This window comes from Epinephelus lanceolatus, chromosome 5 (genome assembly GCF_041903045.1).
Source record: "Epinephelus lanceolatus isolate andai-2023 chromosome 5, ASM4190304v1, whole genome shotgun sequence".
Taxonomy (NCBI): Eukaryota; Metazoa; Chordata; class Actinopteri; order Perciformes; family Serranidae; genus Epinephelus; species Epinephelus lanceolatus.
The window spans coordinates 30,120,986-30,144,499 of NC_135738.1; the positions used below are offsets into that span (position 1 = coordinate 30,120,986).

At 42.1% G+C, this 23,514-nt stretch overlaps 2 protein-coding genes across 2 annotated transcripts; one reads left to right on the top strand and one right to left on the bottom strand.

Annotated features, from left to right (window-relative positions):
* Positions 1–1,866: 1,866 nt before the first annotated feature.
* tmem86a (transmembrane protein 86A) lies at positions 1,867–15,112 on the bottom strand. Its single transcript, XM_033634252.2, has 3 exons — positions 14,954–15,112; positions 4,390–4,654; positions 1,867–3,716 (listed from the first exon to the last, which is right to left on the bottom strand). The coding sequence occupies exons 1-3, from the start codon at positions 14,972–14,974 to the stop codon at positions 3,289–3,291; spliced, it is 714 nt and encodes a 237-aa protein (XP_033490143.1). The 5' UTR covers positions 14,975–15,112; the 3' UTR covers positions 1,867–3,288.
* Positions 15,113–17,734: 2,622 nt separating this feature from the next.
* spty2d1 (SPT2 chromatin protein domain containing 1) lies at positions 17,735–23,337 on the top strand. Its single transcript, XM_033634610.2, has 6 exons — positions 17,735–18,322; positions 18,631–18,745; positions 18,860–20,434; positions 22,237–22,396; positions 22,492–22,569; positions 22,658–23,337. The coding sequence occupies exons 1-6, from the start codon at positions 18,260–18,262 to the stop codon at positions 22,749–22,751; spliced, it is 2,085 nt and encodes a 694-aa protein (XP_033490501.2). The 5' UTR covers positions 17,735–18,259; the 3' UTR covers positions 22,752–23,337.
* The last annotated feature ends 177 nt before the right edge of the window (positions 23,338–23,514 follow it).

Here is a 23,514-nt window from a genome sequence, read left to right on the forward strand (position 1 = left end):
AGTTTAGTCTTCAGCTCACTGTAGCCAAATTCACATGGCTGCGGCTAATTTAAGTCTATGTTTATGTAGCTAGCTAACGTTAGCTAGAGCCTCAAATTGTGGTGTGACATCTCAACAGGCTTTACAGGCCCACAATTTTTTAAAGAAAACAGGACATTAATTCTCATAGAATTGATGCTACATGATGGCATCAGGATCAAAATCATGATCAGGATATTTGAAATAAATGACTAATACTCATTCAGGTTACTGTATGAAGTGCATGCACATGCCCACGTTCGTTTGGGCGGGAGGGGCTTAAGCAGGATTTATACTTGACGCAGGTGACGCAGACCTCTTGTGTATTTATGTAAACTGAAACCATTTCCCTCAGTGGAAATGAAGCCTTAATTTACTTTCATTTCACAGATAAGAAACAATAAATTGTGAAGACAATAAAGCCTCCACTAAATAGCATTTTAAATCTTGTGTGTGATTTATCCTGGCTTAATAGGAGTACAGGAAATCGTCACTCGGTGCTAGGCTAATTAATACGATGTAAAATGCCATAGGCTTGAGCTAGCTAGCATGTTATATATGTTTGGAAAATGTGTTAAGTATAAGATAGTTGTTTGGTCAGTGAACCTTGTGAAGACGAATTTTGTAACGTTACCTTTTCTTAAATGTTGCTGTTGTCTCTGGCTTCATATGAGTAGAAGAAAAGTCTGCTAGCCGCTAGGCTAGTTTATAGAATGAAAAATGCCATAGGCTTGTGCTAAAAACATTAGCATGTTGTATTTGTGGGGAAAATGTGTCCAGATAAAGACAAGTGCTTTGTCTGTGAATGCTGTGAGTTATAGTGAAGCTGATTTTGTGCACTTGTGTTTGAAATTGTCGCTATTAAGCCATGTTTAATTTGTGTTTTGAATCAACTAAACTTTACAGCACTTCACAGAAACCCCGCTGCCAACTAGTGTTTTGGAGGTGTAACCGCAGAGTGACACAGATACACCATCGCACAAGTATAAATGCTCAAGGACGTAGGCACTGCATAGAGCTGACGTACAAATATGAATCCTGCTTTAGGACATAGGGGGGAGAGCTGCAAGAGGAGGGCTGTATTTTAAAGTCCTGGCATTTTTTTCCACTTTTCCAGAAAATAGCCTACCCCAGCTTTAAGGTCAAATTAATCCTAAAAAAGAGATGGACTCCAGTTTCAATATACTGTTGCCCATCAAATACTACCTTAAAGTCATCCTTAACTGACAACACTTTTGGGAGATGCTGTAAAATACATTAAGTAGTTGCAAATCTCAAGAGGTGAAGAGTATGAAGTTTAAGAGCCTTGTGAGAATACATTAAAGATATCCAGTCGTGTGTCTACTCCACACAAACTATGATGGTTCACAGCATTTCTGGCATTGAGTTGGTTCTGACTTGTCACAGGCACACACATTCACTCAACAGCAATACATACACTCTCACACATGCACACACTCCAAACATGCATATACAGTATGTAGACAACTGAGGAAAGGGTTACAGTATACTTCTTCAGTATTTTGACCGTTCATCCTTGCATGAATGGTTTGCAGCGTAACAAATGAAAGGTGAGAGAGGGAAATGTGTGACAGATGAAAGACAAAAAATATCAGCAGACCTGTCGGGGATTAGCCGCGGTGGATTTTGCGGGATTAAAGCTGATGAAATGTCCTGTGAGAGGGAATTATTGGGAATAATGGGATAACTGTTCCCTCACATGACAAGTCAGTTCCCCCATCTCCCTTTTTTCCTCACCCACACTGCCCATGGGCAGTGTGTATGTTTATGTGCGTGTTTGTGTGCGTGTCGTTATGAGTGAATGCCTTCTGAGGCCCAGATACACACAGGGAGAGGTGATAAACAAAAAGATTCCAGCCAGTAACACAGCTCTTTCTTTCTCATTCTTCATAACATGGTCCCTGGCCAATGACAGCATGGGGCGGCTGATCTAGAACCCTGTGGACTTTTCCTAATAACTAAACTGGCAGGGGTCGTAGGTGTCAGGTGTGTGTGCGTGTCAACATTTACACCTCATTTCTGGAAAAAAACTGTCCAGGCAAAACACTGTAAAAAGCCCGAGAGACTTAACACCATCAGGGTAAGCAGGTGCAGTGTGCAGCATGTTAGTATGTATACAGCAGTCTGCGAGGACTATGGTGTGTTCTGAGTTCTCTTTGTGACAGCAGGACAGTGTCAATAACTGGATCAAGCTTCTAAAAACAATCTCCAAATCTCAGTCACTACAGCTACAATACACTGCGGTTGTTGCAGTCACGCAACTTTCCCTGCTTGCCTTTCCGCCTCATTGCCTTATTCCTCATCTCCGTCATTCTTTTCCTGCACATCCAGCTATTCAAGAACAACCTAATTCATTCACCCGCAAAGACCAGGTGAGGATTTGTTAACGATGTAAATCGCGGAGTGAATAAAAGCAGTGTGGTTATTATAAATGAAATGGAAGGGACTGCAGATAATAAAGCAAGTGTGGATTATGCTCCCAACTTTAAGAATAGCACCCTTAATTCAGGGGGAGCAACAGAGGGCGAAAAAAGCCAAACATGGGTGAGTCTGTAAGAAAAAAAATCCCTTTTTAACAAGGTCTCAGGCAACAAAACAAAAAAGACAAAAATAAGATGTCATGTTGTATTATTGGACCACTTAAAGAAGACGTGTGTGGTGGGAGTCAGTGTGTTGACTGTGCGTGATGGAACTGTGTGGAAAGCGAGGTAAGAGTGTTAATCAAACACACATAAAATGCACACACACACACACACACACACACACACACACACAATCGCTCACACACACACAATCGCTCTCCCACACGCACTTCTTGAAGGTCCCCAGTGACGTGCTCCCCTTAAATTAAAACATAATAGTTAAAAGTAAAGTAATACTCTCTATATATAGCAGGTTAATATCACTACACTTGTCTCCATGGTAACTAGGTGGAGAGACGGCCATTCTAGGATCGGAGGAGGCAGGTAGGACTGTTGTCGGGAGAGGCTGAAGATAATTCTATCTTATCTTCATGGTAAGAAGACAGGTGTGAGACTATCGTACTAGTGGGGTAGTAGAGTGATAGCCACGTGAAGACTGGAGTGAGCCAGTCGTCATGGTAACAATGGTGTGGGAGCAACACACTGAAATGAGGGTTGATGGTTGGGGATCTGGCAGTGAGATGTGTCCATGATCACTCAGGGCCGGAGGTGGGGCAGCTGCCGCCTTCCCAGCCTCACGGCCATTCACTGCGGACACCGCAGCACCTCACAATCTCTTCCTGGCCACCTCGGCGTCCTGGCACTCGACGGCCGACAGCGCTATCAGCATCTGGGCGGCGTAGTAGGTGGCCATGATGATGGCGCGCGAATGGGGCACGGGGAAGCAGAACTTGTTGACGGCAATGGTGAGGTCAGAGACCATGAAGAGCACGGCGCCCAGGCAGGCGGACAGCTTGGTCCACGTCCAGAGGTCGTTGGCCAGCTGCAGGCCCGCGATGGCCCTCCAGCCCATGAAGCCGATCAAAGCGATGTAGACGGCCACCAGGTAGGTGAAGGGGCCGGACAGGTAGGGGTACAACAGCATGTAGCTCAGAGAGGACACGGCAGTGATCACCAGGCCGGCGGACATGTTAATGGGCTTCATCCCAAAGGCAGATGAGTAGAGGATGTGGGTGATGGCAAACATCAGAAGGCCTGCAGGAAAATATGTATGATTTAAATACAATCCTACAGTGCATTAGGGCTGGCTTATGTGGAGAAAATCAAATACTGTGATAGTTTTGACCAGATACCTCTGTATCGATGTTGTATTTTCTATGTTTTCGTGCTTTCACATAATATTCACCAAATGATTTTTGATTAATAATCAACAGTAATGTGAATATAATGACTAATTGGGCAAAGGCAAATAATAGAATAGAACAGCTAGAAAAGTACATAATTTTACTGTAATGCAGCCTATAAACTCAGAAAAAGACAACACGACTGACAATATTTAGTCATGATAACTTTGTGACTCACCAGAGCCCCTTCTGATAATATGGAGCACTGCATCATTGCAACATGTCAAAACAAGTCTACTGGGCAATGAGACAACTTGTACACAAGCCAAATATTTCATCGGATTATATACCACTTAATGTTAAGGTTAGCCAAAAAGTAGTAGGAGGAAAAAGTGCGTGCAGTGAGTCAAAGTTGAACAACAAGTTATGTCCGTAAACAATTATGGGTGTTTACAACTGATTTCCTGTTCATCCTCACTTTGTCCTTCACGACTATTTTTCTAACCTGGGGCTTTGTTTCAAACCTGTATGAATACCTGACCGCTCATATGTTTTGCAACTCAGTGTGTGAAGTTTCTCCGCACCGTGGACGAAGTAGCCCTGCTCCTGCCAGATGAGAAAGGCGTCACCCAGAGCAGAAAAGATGAGGCCAGCCAAGATCTTGCGGGCACTGGAGTGAGCACCGAGGAAGCTGAACCCATGTGCCAGTAAGAACACCCAGAGGCAGAAGATGGGCAGACATTTGATCAGTGCGCTGAACCAGGATGGGCTTGAGGTGGGCAGCCACAGGACAAAGTATACACAGGTTGCCTTGAAGAATGGCACCAGCTTGGGGCCTTCACTCTTGACCTGAAAGAGATTAAATATTTACATTATTAATTTAGACCTAGCTGTTTGCACTTCACATGAGGTGATTCTACTCAGTGGCACTACTGTCAGTCTGCCTTAAATTAGATGTATCAAAAAGGGCTTTTATCTCAAGGCAGAGAGCTCGAATTAATCACACAAAGCAAAAACCTGTTTGAGGTACGCTATCTCGCATCTTTGATTAAAAGACAGAACATAAGCAGCAAACTGTCTGCACTTCTCCTTATTTGGGAGAGTGGTTTGGTTTGGACTGAAACAGGCTTTTGTTGTGTGGTCACTCGTTTACATCACTGTGTCAGACATGCACGTGTTTTGTCGCTGAAGCGAAACTGCAGAAACAGCATGCAGAAGGGGAAATACAAAAAGCTCCATGCAACTCCTTTGACTCCCTGTAACCTTTTCTTATCTTCTTTTTTCACTCTTTCCCCAGTTTGCTTTTGTTTCTCTTCTCCACCTCTGCTTCACCTTCTTCTCTGTGCCTCGTGTTCTTGTGAACTGTGTAGCACATTCAAGTCTCAATTTACTCTTTCCAACTGAGTTACCAGCCATATTTCTTTCTGTCCAAACAGATGACACCCAACAAGGTCACAAAAATACAAAAACAGGGCTGGAAAGAGGTTTCACAACACCTATGGTTCTGAGAATCGCCCTCTGGAGCTGAGGCAGAAGGCCCTGGGGGAGGCAAAGAGGGAGAAGAAAAGAGAGCTTGAGTTGGGAGGGAGAGGATTTGAGTGAGGGTTCACTAGAGCTGAGATCACTGGAGGAGAGATGAGGAGGACACAAGTAAAACAGGGACGGGATGATAACAATGGGGTCATAGTGCAACAGGGAAATAGTTGAAAAGACTGGGAAACTATTTGATCAGTAGCGGCTCCTGCCAAATTTCTCAGGGGGGGGCAATTGTTGTGATGATGGCTGAGGTGACCCGTTCAATGGGTAAATTTGAATTAATTTGGCTCTGCAATGACTGAACAATCCACCGTGGTCATCAACAAACTAATTTTCATCAGTTTGCCCACACAAATACCTTTGAATGTAAACAGGGACCTGTTTTACCATTAATCAAATAAAATTGAGTAAGGTATTCACTGAGTCATTGTCAGTCTTAATCAGAAAACATTTCATTATAGCTAAGTGGAAATTAATTTTGTGTTCTCATTAAAGAAATAAATGCAGGCATACCCTACACTTAATACAATGCACATGACATAGTATCACTGCTCTTTGACCTGACCTGAACGTTTTTTGTTGTTGTTTTTCAGTTTCAGTTATATATTCGGGGGACATTTTGGGCATTGGGGGGACACATGCCCCCCTCAATGTATATGGTGACTACGGCCCTGTCAGGCATGCATAATTAGGCCTCAGTTGTCTGGGTGCGCAAAGGTCAAGTGGCTGGTCTTGTCATACAAAGTTTGATGGCGTGTCAACTGGACAATATGGAGATATTTGCATCTTGAAAGCCGGACTACAAATGTGGATAGACAGGGAGAAACACACACAAGCCTAAGACGTGGTAAGATACGATATTCCTCACTATATGAAGTGACTGATAACAAGATCTGTATAATGGATTGTAAAGAAATTCGTCAGGTTTTCATTTTGTAGACGATTGATCTGTATGTATAGCGTGATGGGATGACAGCACAATGATGTGTGTGGTATCACATGAAAGCTCTGCTCCTGCGCTTTCATGTGATATGCGTGGCATTTCTGTGCAACCCTGCATTCGCGCGTAATCCATCCAAGAGTAATGTGTGTGCAAAGCTGTATGAAAGCTCTGTTATACATCATTTTAGTGTAACTTTAGCTTTTTTTTTTTCGCTGTGAAAACATTGGACTACCGACAAGTGTCCGACAAAGCTGCAGTTTTGCTGTTTCATGTGATATGAGTGGCTTCTCACTAACAGTCGCGGAGAAAATCCATAGAGAGGAACGAACAGGTGTGAATTTGGACGCACTATGTGTTGTTCCTTTTCAACCTATATGGTTAAAAAACCTCTTGGATCAGCTGGAAATGTTAGCCATGTTGATCTTGAATGTGACCGCTGCACAGTGGCGCTGCCTCATGTGATGTAGGAATAATCGGAAAAATGAGTTTCCGACCGTAAAGCAATATTTCGGTGGAAACAGTTGACAACGTGTTTTTTAAACATTTTGAGTGATAAAATACAACACATCTTCTTTGTAATGTCCATGATGTCTCCACATTACCACCTAAATGCTCATGAACACACAATGAAGTAAGAACGACTTCCCGACATGGGAAATCAGACAATCCAAGGAGCACATGAATGATACTTGGTTTACGTATAACGAAAACACATTGGGGCAAGCCCTCCCGGAACCCATAGAGATTGCATTGGAGTGCCTGCATTTAGAAAAAAAAGCATTTTACATGGAAGTCTATGAGAGTGAGTCTGGGCCATTTCCAGCCAGGCTGATATCGCCCCAAAGGGCCGGAACGTGACTTCACACTGCATCTGATTGGATATTCAGAGGCAGGACGAGCTGTTTCAAGTGAAAATTATCAGAATAATTAATATATTGTGTGTATATATGACAATAATGATGATGATAATCATACATTTATTATCATCTTTCTTTTCTTTTGTGGCTCGAGGAGGGGCGGTGCCCTATCACCCTCTATTGGCCAGCCGCCCCTGTATTTGATGTCCTAAATGACTATTTTCCAGCAGCCATTTTGCATCTCTCTCCACAACCATTCTCTGGCAAAGTAAAACGATGCAAATGAAAGCGATGCTCAGACTGCAATATTCACGAAAGAATAAGTAAGTAGGGCAGATGAGGGGAAGCAGGAGGAAGCGTGGGGAAGGGACGTTTCAGGGGAGGGGGGACAGCGGGATGGAGTTACAAGCATTCAGATGACAGCTGGATTTAGGATTGGACACGTGGGTAGGGGGAGAGGCGAGAAGAAGAGGAGGTGGAAGATGATTAGGGGTCACTCTAGTTCATATGGTTTACGCTTCTGGGGAAAAGGCGGGAGGGGCAGCAGCTCCCAATTTCACTACTCAATAACAGTGGGTCAAATTACTGTACAGGATCAGACAACACTTCTGACCTCTGGAGTAGCTGATATGACTGAGGCAGCAGGAAGACAATTGGATAGCCCCCATGGTCACAAGCATGTTGGGACAAAAAACACAAGCTTGGGTGTTATCTGTGATTTAAGGAAGTATTTCACTGCTGGAAGGATGGTCTTTTCACGAAAGTGGGCTGTCTATGCAGTAGGACACAAATACTTCTAAAACTGGTTCTGTATGACCAGAGGAAACAGCGGGAAAACAGCTGTGGCATTTGCTTTTACTCAAGAGGTAGAAAACCTACAACTACCAGATTGCAGTGGGTGACATAATGCTATGTTGGCTGTTTTTCCACAGGAGTAAAAATGGCGGCCAGCTAGTACAAACAATCTCGCATCACAGTTAAACGGTAAGCTAAAACATGTTACTGAAAACATTTGAGGCCTGAAATAGACAACACAGTAACAAGAATCTTGGTTCATGTTTGATCAGCACTGCTTTGTTTCACAGTTTAATTAAATCTGTTCTGAGTCTGGGAGGGGGGGGGGCTACTCTTTCTCGATTTGCTTCTATGTTCTTTGTGTCAGTGGCGGCGGGAATACAAAAATGCGGAAGTGCACTCTGTAGTTGGAGCAGCAGCCCCAGAGCCAGCAAATATCCACTGGAAGATGCATTTCATGCCATCCAGCGTTGAGCAGGGAGATGAACAGGGACATCAGGGCACTGTGAAGATCGAGGGATGTCTACCATTGTTCATTTGCACATACCCAGAGTATCCCCTTTAAACTCTATCACACATCACAGAGTGACCATAACTGCATTACTTCATCTACAAAATATTGGCAAAGTAATTCATGTGTTGCTTTTTGGAAGGCCAGTTTAATGTGGTGCACTTTTCGCATTTTGTCTAAAAAGATCTAGAGTACTGAGAAGCAACAGTTCACTCAGAGTCCTCCTTACAAAACTAAAAAGTGAGGACAACTCGACTGGCTCTCTGTATCATTAAGACCTGATTGCAGAGCATGTGAAACTCTGAAAATGACCAAGGACTGGCCAAGAATGTAGACACCCTGTTGTTTTATGTGTCCTCACATTCACTCAGATCTCTTACTGTGGCTTTGGCACACATTCAGGACAAAAATTGGACATTTAATCTTCAACTCTGCTCCCAATCCATGGCATTTCATGACCATTTCCAAATACATGCGGAGTTTTAGTGCATTATTTAAAATGAAAGCTTACACTGTTTTCAACTAGTGTTTTAAGTCCCTGTTTCCCTGCAGAATGATATTTTGCCATCTGCGTACAAATACAGCACATTTGAGCTATCATCAGTCTCCTCCAGATGAGAGGAATCTTTCCACTGAGGTAAAACTGAAGCAAGGTGTATAATGTGAACTAATGCACTCATCTTCTCTCCATTATTTACTTTCAATTACCTTCATAAAACAAATGGGTACATAAATAAAGATTAAAGCTAGTCTTATTACAAAAATGTGTGTGGGTGTATGTGTGTGAGCGTGCGTGAGTGTATGGTGAGTCTATCTATCCCATTAAGGCCAAATGGTTGCCAAGCAGATGAGATAAAACTGGCAGGACTCCCAGACAAGCCAATATTACAACTCTGTTTATCAGGCCACTGGTGGCTACTTAAACTCAGGACACAAGAAAACAGTACGTCAGAAGAAAAAATTCTGTTGTGCTGTTGGGATCATTACACACATAGGGCCTATTTATCATTTAATAAAGTGATATTTAGGCTCAATGATCCATAATCACAAACAGTTTGTTATTTGTGTCAGAAAATCCTGAAAGGAAATGTAGCTCAGTGGAGTCTAGAGAGGGATTTGGAGGGTGAACACAGATTCCAGGGGAGGAAGGTGGGAGGAAGTCAGAGATTCCCACAACCTTTGGTCCTGTTCATGCTGTGTTTGAGCCATACTTTGCAGTTTCCCTTTCCATTGTTGTTCATGTAAACTAACTGCATCTACACAATCAGATAAGTGCTGCGAGTGGGAGAGAGACAAGGCTAAAACAGCACTCAGTGCATCGGACATAGCTATGCCAGCATACAAAAACCACTCACTGAAATCTTCCGGGAAATGTCTACCTCACCGTATCATTAGCTGGACTGAAATATCCAACTGTGTTCAGACTTTAATCTTAATAATGATCGTGTCTGGTGGATATTTTTGTCAAATCAGCTGCCATTGCTGCTGTTATATCTGGTGTAATTGTTCTTCTCTAATCTTCTCCTTGTATCAAACTGTTACATTAACAAGGCCTAATTGCCTGATGAACTCCATAAATCGGTCCACAGTGAATGTAGTAGTTTTATTTCTCTCGGGTTCAGCCTAGTTCTCCTGTTCAGCATTATGTACCTGAATGAGACTGTCGGGGGCGGTTGCCGCACGGTATCGTCTCAGCTGTAACCTACTCCACTCACATTGATTGAGGCGTCAGTTGGTCTGCAGGGACGCTGAAGGGGATATTAGTGACGGCTACGAGCCCCTGTGTGACAGTCAGCTGTCGCCAGCATAAGAGAACAGAACATACTGCCTCATTTGGGAGGCAAACAAAATGAATCAGTTTGTTATCATCTTGCTGTCTGAATGATCGCGTTGTAAATGAAGGCTGTTTGCAGAAGTGCTGTAGTGATACAGCTGACTGGCTGCAAACACCTCCCTCTGTCCCTTGTTAAAGAATATGGTTAATGATTGACTGCATTTACATCGTCACTAACAAGCAATAGAGGGTTGCTCTGCTGGAAATGAACAGCAGGATGACATGGCTTGATGGAACAAAGGATTTTAGCAAAGTATTTTGATGCAGTGCTTCTTTAGCTATGTTTAACTACAAAATCAATGTATTTTTCAAGCTTGCAAATGATGCAGAATCCCTTGAGAATGCTACAAAAGAAGTGATGACTATACTTACACGCTAATTCATCTGTACACCTCTGTATCTGGCCAAACTATCAGCAACCAGAACCCAAACCCATCTTGTAACTGCAGTTCAGGAAGGAACAAGCCGCTATTGCTTCTGCACCAACCATGAACCAACAAAAGTACCGCATTGAAGCACTGAATAACATCCAGCCAGGATGAACATCTATTCAATTTTTCTGGGTCACTCTGGGTCATACGCTGGCTGAGTGGCAGAAACATGATACGCATAAACATATAAAAGACCTGTAAAGTCTTGTGTACTTAATTTGGCAGAGGGGAACTGTAACATAAGTATGGTCCTGGCAGGCACAGCTGGCATGTGAGTCATATGACAATGTTATTTCTATGTAGCATCATGCAACACTGTTGTGGGAAGGATCCCTCTTACAGCTGCTTTAACTCCAAGGATATCTTGAGTAGGGATAGACCGATATGGATTTTTTAGGGCCGATGCCGATACCGATTTTTTTCCATCACCCTTAGCCGATGACCGATTATGGACTGCTGATTTTCTTGAGCCGATATTGGGGGCCAATACTGCTTTTGCTCCCTCAATTTACATCAAAAAAATGACACAATGATAACAAATATTACAGGTCTCAAGTTTAAAATAAGAAACATTTGTTGAACAGTAAAAAATACTAAAACAAGATGGAAAGTTGAGGTAGAACAGGTAGAATATTATTATTATTATTATACATTCAAATAAAAAAAAAGAGTTCAGTGCTCTTAAATCTTCCAGTAATGTCTTTATAAAATAAACAAATATTTAAGCTGAAGCATAAATAAAACAACAACTACTGTACACAGTAGGATTCGCTGCATGTGCGCTGCAGGGTCTTCCGGCAACACAGAGCTGCCCATGGATGCCTGTCTGTAAATCATGCCAGGAAAAAATAAATCCGCGAACCCATGTGCGTATTGGCTGATGCCGATACAAGTAAAAAACTCAAATATCGGCTTGATATATCGGCCTAACCCTAACCCTATCGGTCTATCCTTAATCTTGAGATCAGTTTCAGACAAGCAGTACAGTACGGCACAGTTGAAACAGTTGAAACATGCACCTTTGTACCATTATCTTTTTGCTGCACTTTAATAAGTTTTTGAAGTATGTAACATTTAGTGCTGTAAAAACATTTGGGGACCAACACCTCAAATATTGAACTTAAAAAAGCCAAAAAAGCAAATTGAAGCTCCCACTGTATCTCTGGGTTACAGCACGCACCTGCCAGCAAGGGCAAAGTCCACATTTGATAAGTACAGTTTGTGCCAGTCTCTCCTCTCAGAGACTGACACGAGATCATCTGTAACGGACTGAAGTTGATACATTCCCCAAAGAGCACAACAGTCTGTTCAGCAGACAACATGTCCTCATAAAAACTTATTTTAGAGTCAGAAATTAATGAGAAGGCCTTAATACAGCTGCATGTGAGGTAGATGTACTAGATTTATAGCAGCATCTAATGGGTAATGAACCCTTTTTCAGAATATAGTTGACCTCTGAGCAGGAATAGAGGCTCTAAACCCACTGATATCTATTCTTCAGTTATAACAGTAAATCAAAATAACAGATCACAATACTCTGAGAGCACTGTATACAAAAATGAGGAAAATTAAAAGTAAACTGATGATGATTAATAGACTTTTGTTTGCAATGGTCGATGTGATGTTTCATAATGATCACAAAGTCTATGCCATTTGCTCACCTACTTGTCTTTTTAAACTGGAGGGAGAGAAATGTGCGTCCTACTACACACTGTCCACCAGTGTTTTGTCTCAGCACCAGTGGTGCCCCAAGAAACTTTCCATAGCCAGATGTGTCCAGGAAAATGTTGGGATGGCACGCCAATACCAAAAGCCATCAGTGACATTTCAGGAAGTCTATTATGCTGTTAAAGTATAAAGGTGAGTGAAAAACTATGTCAATATGGAGAGTTAAGGAGTCGCATACTGATATACTTTGGTTTCTTATTTTAAAGTTCAGACCAAAGATTCACAATGAGATGAGTTGAAACTTGCCACTACTTTCAATTCCCAAGTCTGCAACATTCTGAAAATCTGCAAGTTCACACCAATTCAACTAGACGAAATGGTGTGTCATCCCACACTGTCTGTACTTCCGCTTTTTAGGCTGTTTTGTATCTGAATATACTGAATGTACTTACTTACAGTATGAATAAGAATAGTGATAGTTCAATAGTTGCTACAATTGGATTTCTAGTATTGATGTAACGACAAAAACATAAACAACTGACCTGAGCTTCAGATGAGCCATATTCAGAACAAATACGCCACAATCATTTAAATAACTAGCGCCTGTTAATCACTCAATGTGTGTGCGTGTGACATGTGCACATATCACAAGCAACAGCAGCAACCCACCGTCTGACACTGACAAACCGTGAGGACGGAAACGGTGAGGATGGAGGGCTGTTGTCAGAGAAGGCCACAGCAAGTTAACACGCCATTTGCGGACAGTTAACAGACTTGGCCACAAGCTGACTGGCTGTAGAAACAGGTGACGTGCTTTACATTATAAAACGAGCCGCTGGAGACTTGACAAGCTGAGTCGCAAGTGACACCATCAGCTGGCCTGACTCAAGCTGAGACTGGCCAGGTCACGGTTTTGTCTCATCGTCAATCTTTGGTCTGAACAGGGCTTTAGCTGCTTCATTGTTCTTCAAATAGGTTGGTTGTCCTTCAACTTTAAGGAGACAAATATACAGCTTTAATTTGAAGAAGTACATTGATTATAAGGAACAAAACATTAACTGGGAACAAACCTTAAGTTTAGGGGAGACTCGTGGGTACCTATAGAACCTAAGATGAGGCAAGAGTTCAAACGACCCCTTTAAAAATAGCCATGCCAGTTGTTCCCTCGTCAAAATTTAGCCTAGCTGTGCAGGGTTATTTAGCCTTCTTCCCGACAAGCTATGCCAGTATGGCTACCAATGTGTGAATTCGGTGCTCTGCTTGTGTAAGATACCACTACTTTTGCACTAGCTTAAAAAAATGAACGCATCTGAGCAACTGGTAGGGCGAGCACCCCATGTACAAAGGCTATGTCCCTACCACAGCAGCTGTGTGTTAATTTCCGACCTGTAGCCCCTTGCTCCTATCTAATAAAGGCACACAAAAAGTAACTCAATCTTAAAAGCAAAAAAAAAAAAACAGTGCACTTTAACCTCCAATTATTTCACAGAAGTGGGGGCGACTGTATGAGGGGGGGGGGCATGGACCCCCTGGCCCCCCGCTTGAGGTGCCACTGCTTGGCATATGCCCCTACACTCCCTTTCACTGCAATACTAGGGCCAAGGCTTTGCAGTTAAGCAACCCCAGGACCTGCACAGCATCATCATCACTGAGGCAACCAGTTTGTACGGCAAGCATTCCTCCATCCACACAGCCTCCTCTCACAGCAATCACACAGGCTACACGTCAAGGCTTCCTACAGGCCAAGTTGGCCCCTTCAAATGGGGTAAAATTTCATAGCAGCTCTGTCAAAGTAAGAGGATGCTCGGCCCGGTTAAATTATTCACGAAGCTGTCACAATTTTGTTGTCAAAACTGCCTGCTCCTCCTTCGCAGTGACACTTGGGTCAGTTATGTGGCTAATGGCTGGGCTGAACAACAGAGTGTATGTAAAGTACAGCTACAGCAAAGGAGATGAAAAGAAAGGCAGCCACAGCAGGGCTCTGCTCGGCGCATGCGTTACCGGAGGGGGAGAAAAAAAGACAAAAAGGTCGTCACATGACAGGTTTGCGTTTTTGTCCGGGGCTGCCTTTGGAAATTTGTAGAAGCGTCCTTCTGTTCTCGGAATAAAGAGACGGAATAGGGTGAAGAGCCGCTGCTAAACCGTGTCCAAATGTCAGGGAGGCGGATACACTGTACACAAAAGTTCCTGCTCGGAGTCACTGACACTAACAGAGGAACAGTATGACAAAACGAGGCACTAACACACTGATAAGGACACCCCGACTGAGCATTTTTAATTTACCGAACAGACATTCCTGTTTAACGGTAATTCAATTATCAGCACAGGAGCACGCGCTGCCCCTCGAAGACAAAGTATGACACGCTATGCTATGATAATAACGCAAATATAAACATTAAACAGTGAATTAATAACTCGACGCTGCCATAATGAACATATAGCGACAGATACATGAATAAGGATTGATAGTTTTATCTTCGGAAGTGCTGTTATCGTGTAGCTAAACTAGCTAACACTATTAATCCTGTTTAATGTGTGGAAAATGTCACCGCTGGCCGGAAGCAGATACTCACCACTGTTACCGGGGAAACCATTTCTCTCTCGGTGGTGTCCGTGTCGCCGAGAAAGATTTTTAATATCAAATTTGGGCCGGGGTCCTCCTGTTTAATTTGTACTGCATGAGAGATGCCGATTGTTTTTGTCCTCGCTCAGGTGGGCGGTCCGACGTCCGGTAGGAGGTTAGACTCCACAGAGCCCTTGAATACGGCACTGAGACTCCAGCCGTGGCGTGGGCGGGGTTTACTCTGTTGACCAATAGGAGCAGAGAGAAGTCGTAAAGAGGGCGGGCCAAGGCGCGAGGGATGCCCTGATAGGAGGACTCAGTGTGCTGTTTACATGTCGGAGCAGATGGCCTTTATTTACATTTTACAGAGATGGAGCTCGTTGGAAACATTTGTGTCGAGCTTATTTGTGATTGTGCGCAGACAATCCTTTGGTAATGGGTCAGATTAGGAGTTAGGAATCAGATTAAAAAAGCCCGGCAAACACATCTGAGGTCGAAATGTTTCTCTAATTAAATACATTGCTGATTGCATTGATTGATTGCACTGATTACGTACATTGATTTAAATACACTGCTATTAATCTGATTTCCCTTCGCTCTGCTTGTTTCCAATCAGGCAAACGTTTTCCACTGAAATCTCATAATGAGCACATGCATCTTATCATTGCATTGCTACTGTATATACTGATACATCTCTATACTGTTTACACCTCTATATAGCTACTTATTATTATGCTTATACATTTAACATTCTTCTACATTCAGTTTTTTTTTTTGCAATTGCTGTCCATTCTTTTTTTTTAATATATATATTTCATATATGTTACATGTATCCCTTATTTTAACTTGCACTATTATATGTGTAGATTCTCATTTTGTTTTTGCTTGCATTGCATGATCTTCTTATACATATTTAACTAGGCTGGCATTGTTGGAAGGACGCTGAGACCTTGCTAATGACTGCTTCTCTGTAATGGTTGTGCATATGATAAATAGAGAACTTGAACTAAATATATGAGTGCTCTTCAATTTGGATCATTAAGGTATTAAAAATGAGTTTATACTGATTTGAATGGAATTTTTTAACCTAAATTAGTATCAATATAATCCCATGGTACAGCACTACTACAGTTTTGCTTCAAAATTTACATTCATAATTGGATTCTTCTCCCCCTTACTCTTCCATTTACCTTCTCTCCCTCTCTCTTAGCTCTGTTTTAATATTGCTGCTATACTTTAAAGGACTAATCTAACAGGACTGTTGAAGTTACATTTTTGTTGTAGATGTATATTTAATGTATCTTGATTATAATAAGATTTTTCTCAAACTGAGGTAATGACTTAAGACATCAGATTGGAATGAAGTAGACACCAAAATGTATACAAATATATACACACAAATACACACAGAGATAAAAGATTGGAGGCTATATAGTTTTTGAATACTGACTGATGTGGTACAAAATGTCAAAAATACTTAATGGAAGTATTGTGTGTTTTAGCAGCATTTTTGTGGCTCCAAAACTGGGAAAATGGACCCATGTGTGGGAGACACTGCCTTCAATTGTAGGACACAAAAGTGAAAAGTAACTTTCTTTTCCCCAAATACTGTACTTCACTAGAACGTTGAGGTACTTCACTGGAGAATTTCAATTCACGCTAATTTATACTTCTACTACTACATTTTAAAGGGAGATATTTTAGTTTTTATCCCACTTAATTTGTATAAAAACTGCAGTTTATAAAAGTGCAGCTTAACAAATGTAATACAATATTTACACCTAAACAGGACATAAAGTAGTTCAAAGTAGCATTGGCCAGCATTGAAAATGCTGCACTATGTGCATGTAATGCTCATGTAACATATGATACAGTTATATGACTGATTCCCTAAAAGTGACATTCTGCATAATGATTGCTACTACTTTTGGTAAAGCAGACCCACATTTGATAACGTCTCTGCACCCTTGCTCATGTATAACTTTGAAAGCAGGATTTTAACTTGTATTAGAATATTGTTAGGCTACAGTATTGCAGAGCTTCAGACTAACAGATATTTGGACAAAATGCTGGTTTGATGAAGAATATCAGCAACAGTAGCGACATCATGTGGTGTACACGTGTCAACATTTGTTTTTGGACGGATATTGCGCAAAGAAACCATAGGGCGAAAAGCGGAAGCATCAGTCACACAAAAAACCCCAAGAACTATTATTATTACAAATGTATGACCTGGAATCATAGAGAGGCCGAATCTGACAAAATAAAATCACCAATGACCATCAATCTTGTTAAATATTTGGTTTATATTGAAATGTTCTTTTCACATAATTTTCTACATACTACTATGATAATACTGTCAACATTTTTTTCAGAGCTCTTTTTATGTGTTTGTTGTGTGTTAAATACATCGTCATATCTTCCCATGCTAAACATTTTTATCGAGGCAGCTCAACATTTCAAAGTCCACTTTGCCGAACAGCTCCGATCATCATCGTAATCTGTCAAGATAGATCACCCCTCTCTCATAAATTACACAAGAAACGGGGACAAATCGAGTGTCACTATCGTAGTACAAGTTTAAGACATGCCTCATATTGCATGTGCCAAAATTCTCATTTCGACACTGGCATCAACATCCTGTTACCTATCATACACTAAAAGACTGTACTTGTTGAACAAAATTCATTTTTCTAACAGCATAGGCTTGTGTTATTTACTGACTCTTTGTTATCTGGCAAATACGGACGCACGCAGGAGTGAGTCCTCTCACTTCCTTAGCGTACTCTTTGGACACTTTAATTCTGTCTTTCTCGCCGTTAGCATGGGGCTGTTAGTTGTTAGCTGTAGTTCAGCATTAACGTTAGTTCTTGTCTCTACCAACACCCGGCTCAACATTATGGCTTCGTTTTTAGTGTTTTCTCTCAGTTGGCTTTAGTCTTGCCGATATTTTGATGGATTTGACCTTAGTTTGGTGTGTTAAATCAGTACAAAAGTTCGTCTGTCAGTCTTCTTGGTTGGCTAACAGCAGTTAACGTTGGTAAACGTAAGGTTAGCTAACGCTAACTTTGCTAGCTTGTGCTAACGCAAGCCGATGGAGTAAAGTAGCTTCAACTGTTTGATATACCGTTTTCTTCTTATGGTCTGTGTTTGAGAAAGTGTTTTCCTTTATAGCTAGTTAAGTGCTGTTTGGTAACGCTAAATCCCAGGCCAGCTTACCCGGTTTGTAAGGTAAACGCTAACATTAGCTTTAGCACTCAGTCACTCCTCGTTGAATCTTCATTCAAACAATCATCTTACATCATCTGCTGCCAAAATGATGGACTTTGATAACATATTGGACATCGCCTCGCAAAACCAGGGCGTCAGCAGTATACAGGTAAGACAAAGACTTTCACCCAGGCTTAACAGTAATGTCAGGATTTGGGGCCAGCCTTGTGAGCTCACAAATGCCAGCTCATCTGTTAGAGAGGATCTGACAATGTCGCTTTCTGCTAACTCCCACCGTCGTGTCACGTTTTTATATGTCTAATCAATGGTGATCTTTAAACCAACATAGCTGATAATCAATATCTTACCTTCTTATATAAAAATATGTGAACATTGTAGACGGTACAGAGGGCTGTGCAACTAGTCCAAATGAATAAGCTGTGGATTTTCCTGTGTTATTTGTGTCTCTTTGAGCAGAAGAGGTACAGTCTACAAGCTGGACCACCTAAAAAGGACCCGAGGTCGAAAGGTGTGAGTGCTTCTGCTGTGCAGGCACTTTTGCAGAAGCAACGCAGTGAAATGAAAAAGAAAGGTAACACTGTAAGAATTAAGTGTCAAGGTAGACAACAGGGATTGATAGTTAAACACACAGTGTACAGAATGCATTTCTCATTGATTATTTGAATGTCTGCCTTCTTTTTTTCAGAAATTGAATCAAAGAAACAGAAGGAGGAGCTACTGGCCAAGAGGGTTGAGTTGAAGTCAGACCGTAAGGCACGAGCAATGGCTTCCAGAACTAAGGACAATTTCAGAGGCTACAATGGCATCCCAGTGGTAGATGTGCCCAAGAAGAGGAGATCAAAACAAGAAATGCTGCAAGAAAGATCAGCGAATGAGGAAAGATTTAGGAATAACTCAGTTGACCCAGAGGATGATGAGGATAATTATGAGTATGAACAGTCAGATTCAGAACCAGAGCCAGAACTGCTGAGACCTGGGAAAACTGCAGGATTTAGTGGGAACAGTAGCAGCAAGCTCTCCTCTAAAAAACCAAGTGGGCCACCCAAGCCCCCTCCACCTCCCATGAACTTTGCAGATTTACTCAAATTGGCAGAGAAGAAGCAACATGAGCCAGTTGACGTGAAACCCAAGGTAGTTAAAAAAGAAGAAAGGCTCAGAACAGCTGAAGAGATAAAAGAATTGGAGATGGAGCGCAAGGCTAAGAGACCGAAAGAAAGAGACAGTAAGTCTCAGCCAAGCTCTAGTTCAGTAAGAAAAAACATTTCCGAGAAGGAGCAGAAGAACTACAAAACGCAAAAAAACTCTGTGGAAAAGCCAAGTCTGCCCAGTGGGTCAGTGAAGAAGATGCATCCAACACCAACTAGTGACAAAGGCCACTCTTCTTCTTCCAAGCCCTCTGTTAGTGACAGAGAAAGGGACAGACCCAAGATGTCTCACAGTGATAGAGACAGACCCAAGACAAGCTTGTCTAGTTCATCTGGTGCCATTAATAGTAAAGTTCCTTCAAAAGCCACATTTTCTCAGGTTTCAGCCAAACAAGGGGGCCCCAGGCCCTCATCCAGCCACAAACCCAGCACCTCAAGTGACCTTATCCATAAAAAAGAAAGCTTATCAAGAGCCTCGGGTATTCCTGGGACCAAGACCCCTGGTACAGCTGTAACAGGCCAAAGATCTCAACATGGAAGCTCCCAACAGACCAGGCCCAGTCAGGGTAGCTCATTAAAGCAGGGACCTATAGTTGGAGGCCACAAGTCTGGAAAGGGAGAACCACTAAGACCTGGTATGAATACTGCTCTAAAGCCAAGTGGTAATTCGATGATGAGACCTTCATCAGGCATCCCTCCTAAGGCAGGTAGTCATCCTCAGTCACGGCCTGGAGGCACACTCCAGGCAAAAACTGGTGGTGTCCCTCAGGCCAGGCCTGGCGGGAGTGGCCTACAGGGTCAACCCAAAGGTGGTGGATCCCGACCTCCTGGGAGCGGACCTGGTCGGCCTGGTGGTGGAGGACCAGTGCCTGGACGACCGACTGGCAGCATTGGATCAGGACCTGGAAGACCCAAGTGCACTGTGGTGTCAGAGACCATTTCATCCAAGAATTTTGGTGGACCCAGACCAGGAGCCCCTCCTCGGCCAGGCATGCCACAGAGACCTGGAATGCCACAGAGACCTGGGATGCCACCCAGACTGGGAATGCCACCTAGGCCGGGAATGCCACCCAGACCGGGAATGCCACAGAGACCTATGATGAACAGACCACCAGGTAAGAAAGAGAGAGCATAATGGTATCATATTACCAACAAACTGGAATTGTTATTTGTTGCCTTTGAGTTAACATTTCAGGGTTATAACTGTCAGTTCAGTTTTACAATGTGCCAAAGTTTGCAAAGAAATTACTACCAATGAGGAAACAGCTGGACATTAACAGAAATATTGCTGAAACTAAAATAACATAAAGGTTAATGCACTAAGGATACAAGTGAAATAGAGACAGAGACTGACTTAGGCAAATGTGCCTTACCAAACAGGTTAAAATCAAAGCAGTGCAGTAGGTCAGGTAAGAGCAAAGTAAGCCCTTCTCTACCTGGGTATTTGGTTCATGCTTTTAACTAGGGCTGGGCGATATACCGGTTCGTACCGAAAACCGCTGTTTATTTTCGTTATGATATGAATTTTTCATATACCGCCATACCGGTGAATAGCCCAAACAACATCCGGAACGTGCGCGGCGGGAAAGTTTTTCAGCGGGGACCCATTTCACCGCTGCACACCACAGGCGCACTTGAGCAGGCGAGAGTGAGAGCATATAGAAACGTTTAGAGGCAAGAATGGCTGCCGGATAGAGTCCTGAAAGTGAAGCAACTGTACACAATGACCCAGAAGAACTCATACCAAAAAGAGCAGTGTTTCCCCTATATGCAACTAACAGCGGCGCACCGACGTTTACAATTCTCCTCTGCCCTCTGTATTGCGCACGGCGGAGTTTCGACCAGATGCGCACACACCCACGCACACAGACAAAGCGCGCACACACAGGTGAGCACACTAGAGTACGGCTCGGGCCGCGTTTTTCCTGACTGAAGACGACCTGTTCCGAGTCCGAGACAGTTATAACCGAGCACAGCACTAATGGAGCGGAGCACGTGTTGTGTTCAGGCGTTGTCAGGTAAATAACAAATCCCGGCACTTGAATAGGCCATAGCACAACACAGCAGCATGTCAAGTTGGCCGAACCTGAGCAAAATACCGTGAAATACCGTGAAACCGATATGATTTTTTCTTAAAACCGTGATATGAAAATTTTGTCATATCGCCCAGCCCTACTTTTAACCAGAGCAACATAAAAGAGAGCACATGAGTTTAGGGTCTTGCTCAAGCTTGTTTTTTGGGCAGAGCAACGTTTTGTTTTATGGAAATCACTTGATACTATCAGATAATATCACCTTCACTGTATGCTCTGCTTTGTCCCATAGCAACATGGTCTATTGTCTCTCTGCAGCAAAACAAACGAGTTAACTGTTTGTTAAATTAAATAATTTGAATTTAATGATTGCATTAATATTGTGTGCCAATAATGTTTTCCTGTATGTATTCACAGCCTACACATAGTGCACTGTACCAATTTTATAGTACAGTATTATGAACACAATAAAGGAGACATTAAGCACTTCATTGCAGCTCATAACAGATACCCCTATCAGCAGCACATTACAATGAACATCGTCAAACAATGCATGAAATCTTGTTGTAAATATAATATATTAAAACAAACAGCCTCTGAGATTTTGCAAACAGCAACAACACAGTCAGTATTACAGGGCAAAGGGTTTGTTTGCCTAAACGAATGAAGTGTGTCAGCAACACTCAGCAGCCTTTGTCGTTATTCGTGGGTCAGAGAGCGGCTATCTTTTTAACATGGATAAACAAAACATAATTTGTCATCAACCTTGTACCATGAAACTGAATTTTGTAAACTCAATAATTCTCAAATCACAAGCTTGCCAGTCTTAACATTCAGAGAAGGCAATACCCACATTGACAGTCATTTCTGTATTTATCATCCAGGTCCGATGTTACCACCTATCACTTCGGCATACAAGAGGAAATACGAGGATGAGGAAGAAGAGTATGACCCAGAAATGGACGATTTTATTGATGACGGAGGTGATGAGCCAGATGACATTTCCAGGCACATAAGGGAAATCTTCGGTTACGATCGAAACAAGTAAGTGTTGTTGTCATACATTGTGGTTACAGGTCCATTTTAATGTATTGTGAATTCTGTATGAACAGACTGTTTTTTGCTTTTAACCTCCTCAGATACAAAGATGAAAGTGACTATGCACTTAAATTCATGGAGAGCAGCTGGAAGGATATGCAGAAGGAGGAGGCCAGGAGGTACGATGAACATAAACCTCACATACGTGTGTCATAATGTGTAATATCATAATTTACATAATGTTATTTCTTCTCTTTGCTACTTTAGCTTGAGAATGGCTGTGCAGGAAGATCTGGAGGAGGAGAAAAGAGAAGAAGAGGAGCTGAAAAGGAGAAATGTCAAGAGGAAAAAGAAGAACTGAAAAGAACTTTGTGGTTAAGATGAATAAAAGAAACTGTCTCCTGAAAGGTGGAGACAGAGGGTCGGCCATCCTTAACACCTGAAACCAAGTGACTGTGTCCACCTTGGCCTCTGTTGCTGTCTCTCTGCTTCTCTCCTTATGTTCGGACAAAAACTGAGTGGAGTGACTAATGACGATGGCTTCAGAGGAGAGGAGAAGAGTGTCGGTTCAAGACAACCTGAAAAAGTCAAAGACAAATATGCACAAATCATTCAGGCATTAGTTGACAAAAAAATCTCACACTTTCCCTGTTATATTATTTATTTCCCCCACCAAGTGCAGGGTTTACACTGTCAACAGCCCCTATTTCTTAAGAGCATCTGAGCTTCAAAGAGAACTATTAATATGAAAGAGTGATTTTTTTTTTTTAGACAAAGACATATAATGTCATGTGTTGATAAAATGCTATTTTTCAGCAGAAGTTGTTGCATATTTTTCCAAACAAACTGATTGTAAAGGCGGTTACGTATGCAGAAAACATTACCACTTGATGTGCTGTGTGTTTCTCTTAAAGGGAATTACAGAAATGATTTATTGAAGCGTTTAATTGTGTAGTTTTATGTCAGTTTTCTCAGAGTATGACAATCTTAGTAATATATACATGACTTGGGTACTATCACTAGTACAAATATCATAAAAATGGTATGAATTTTAGTCAGTTATTATTCTTTCGCTATATATTGTGTGTTATGTTTTTTTTTAAAGTTGTTAATTATGTTAAATG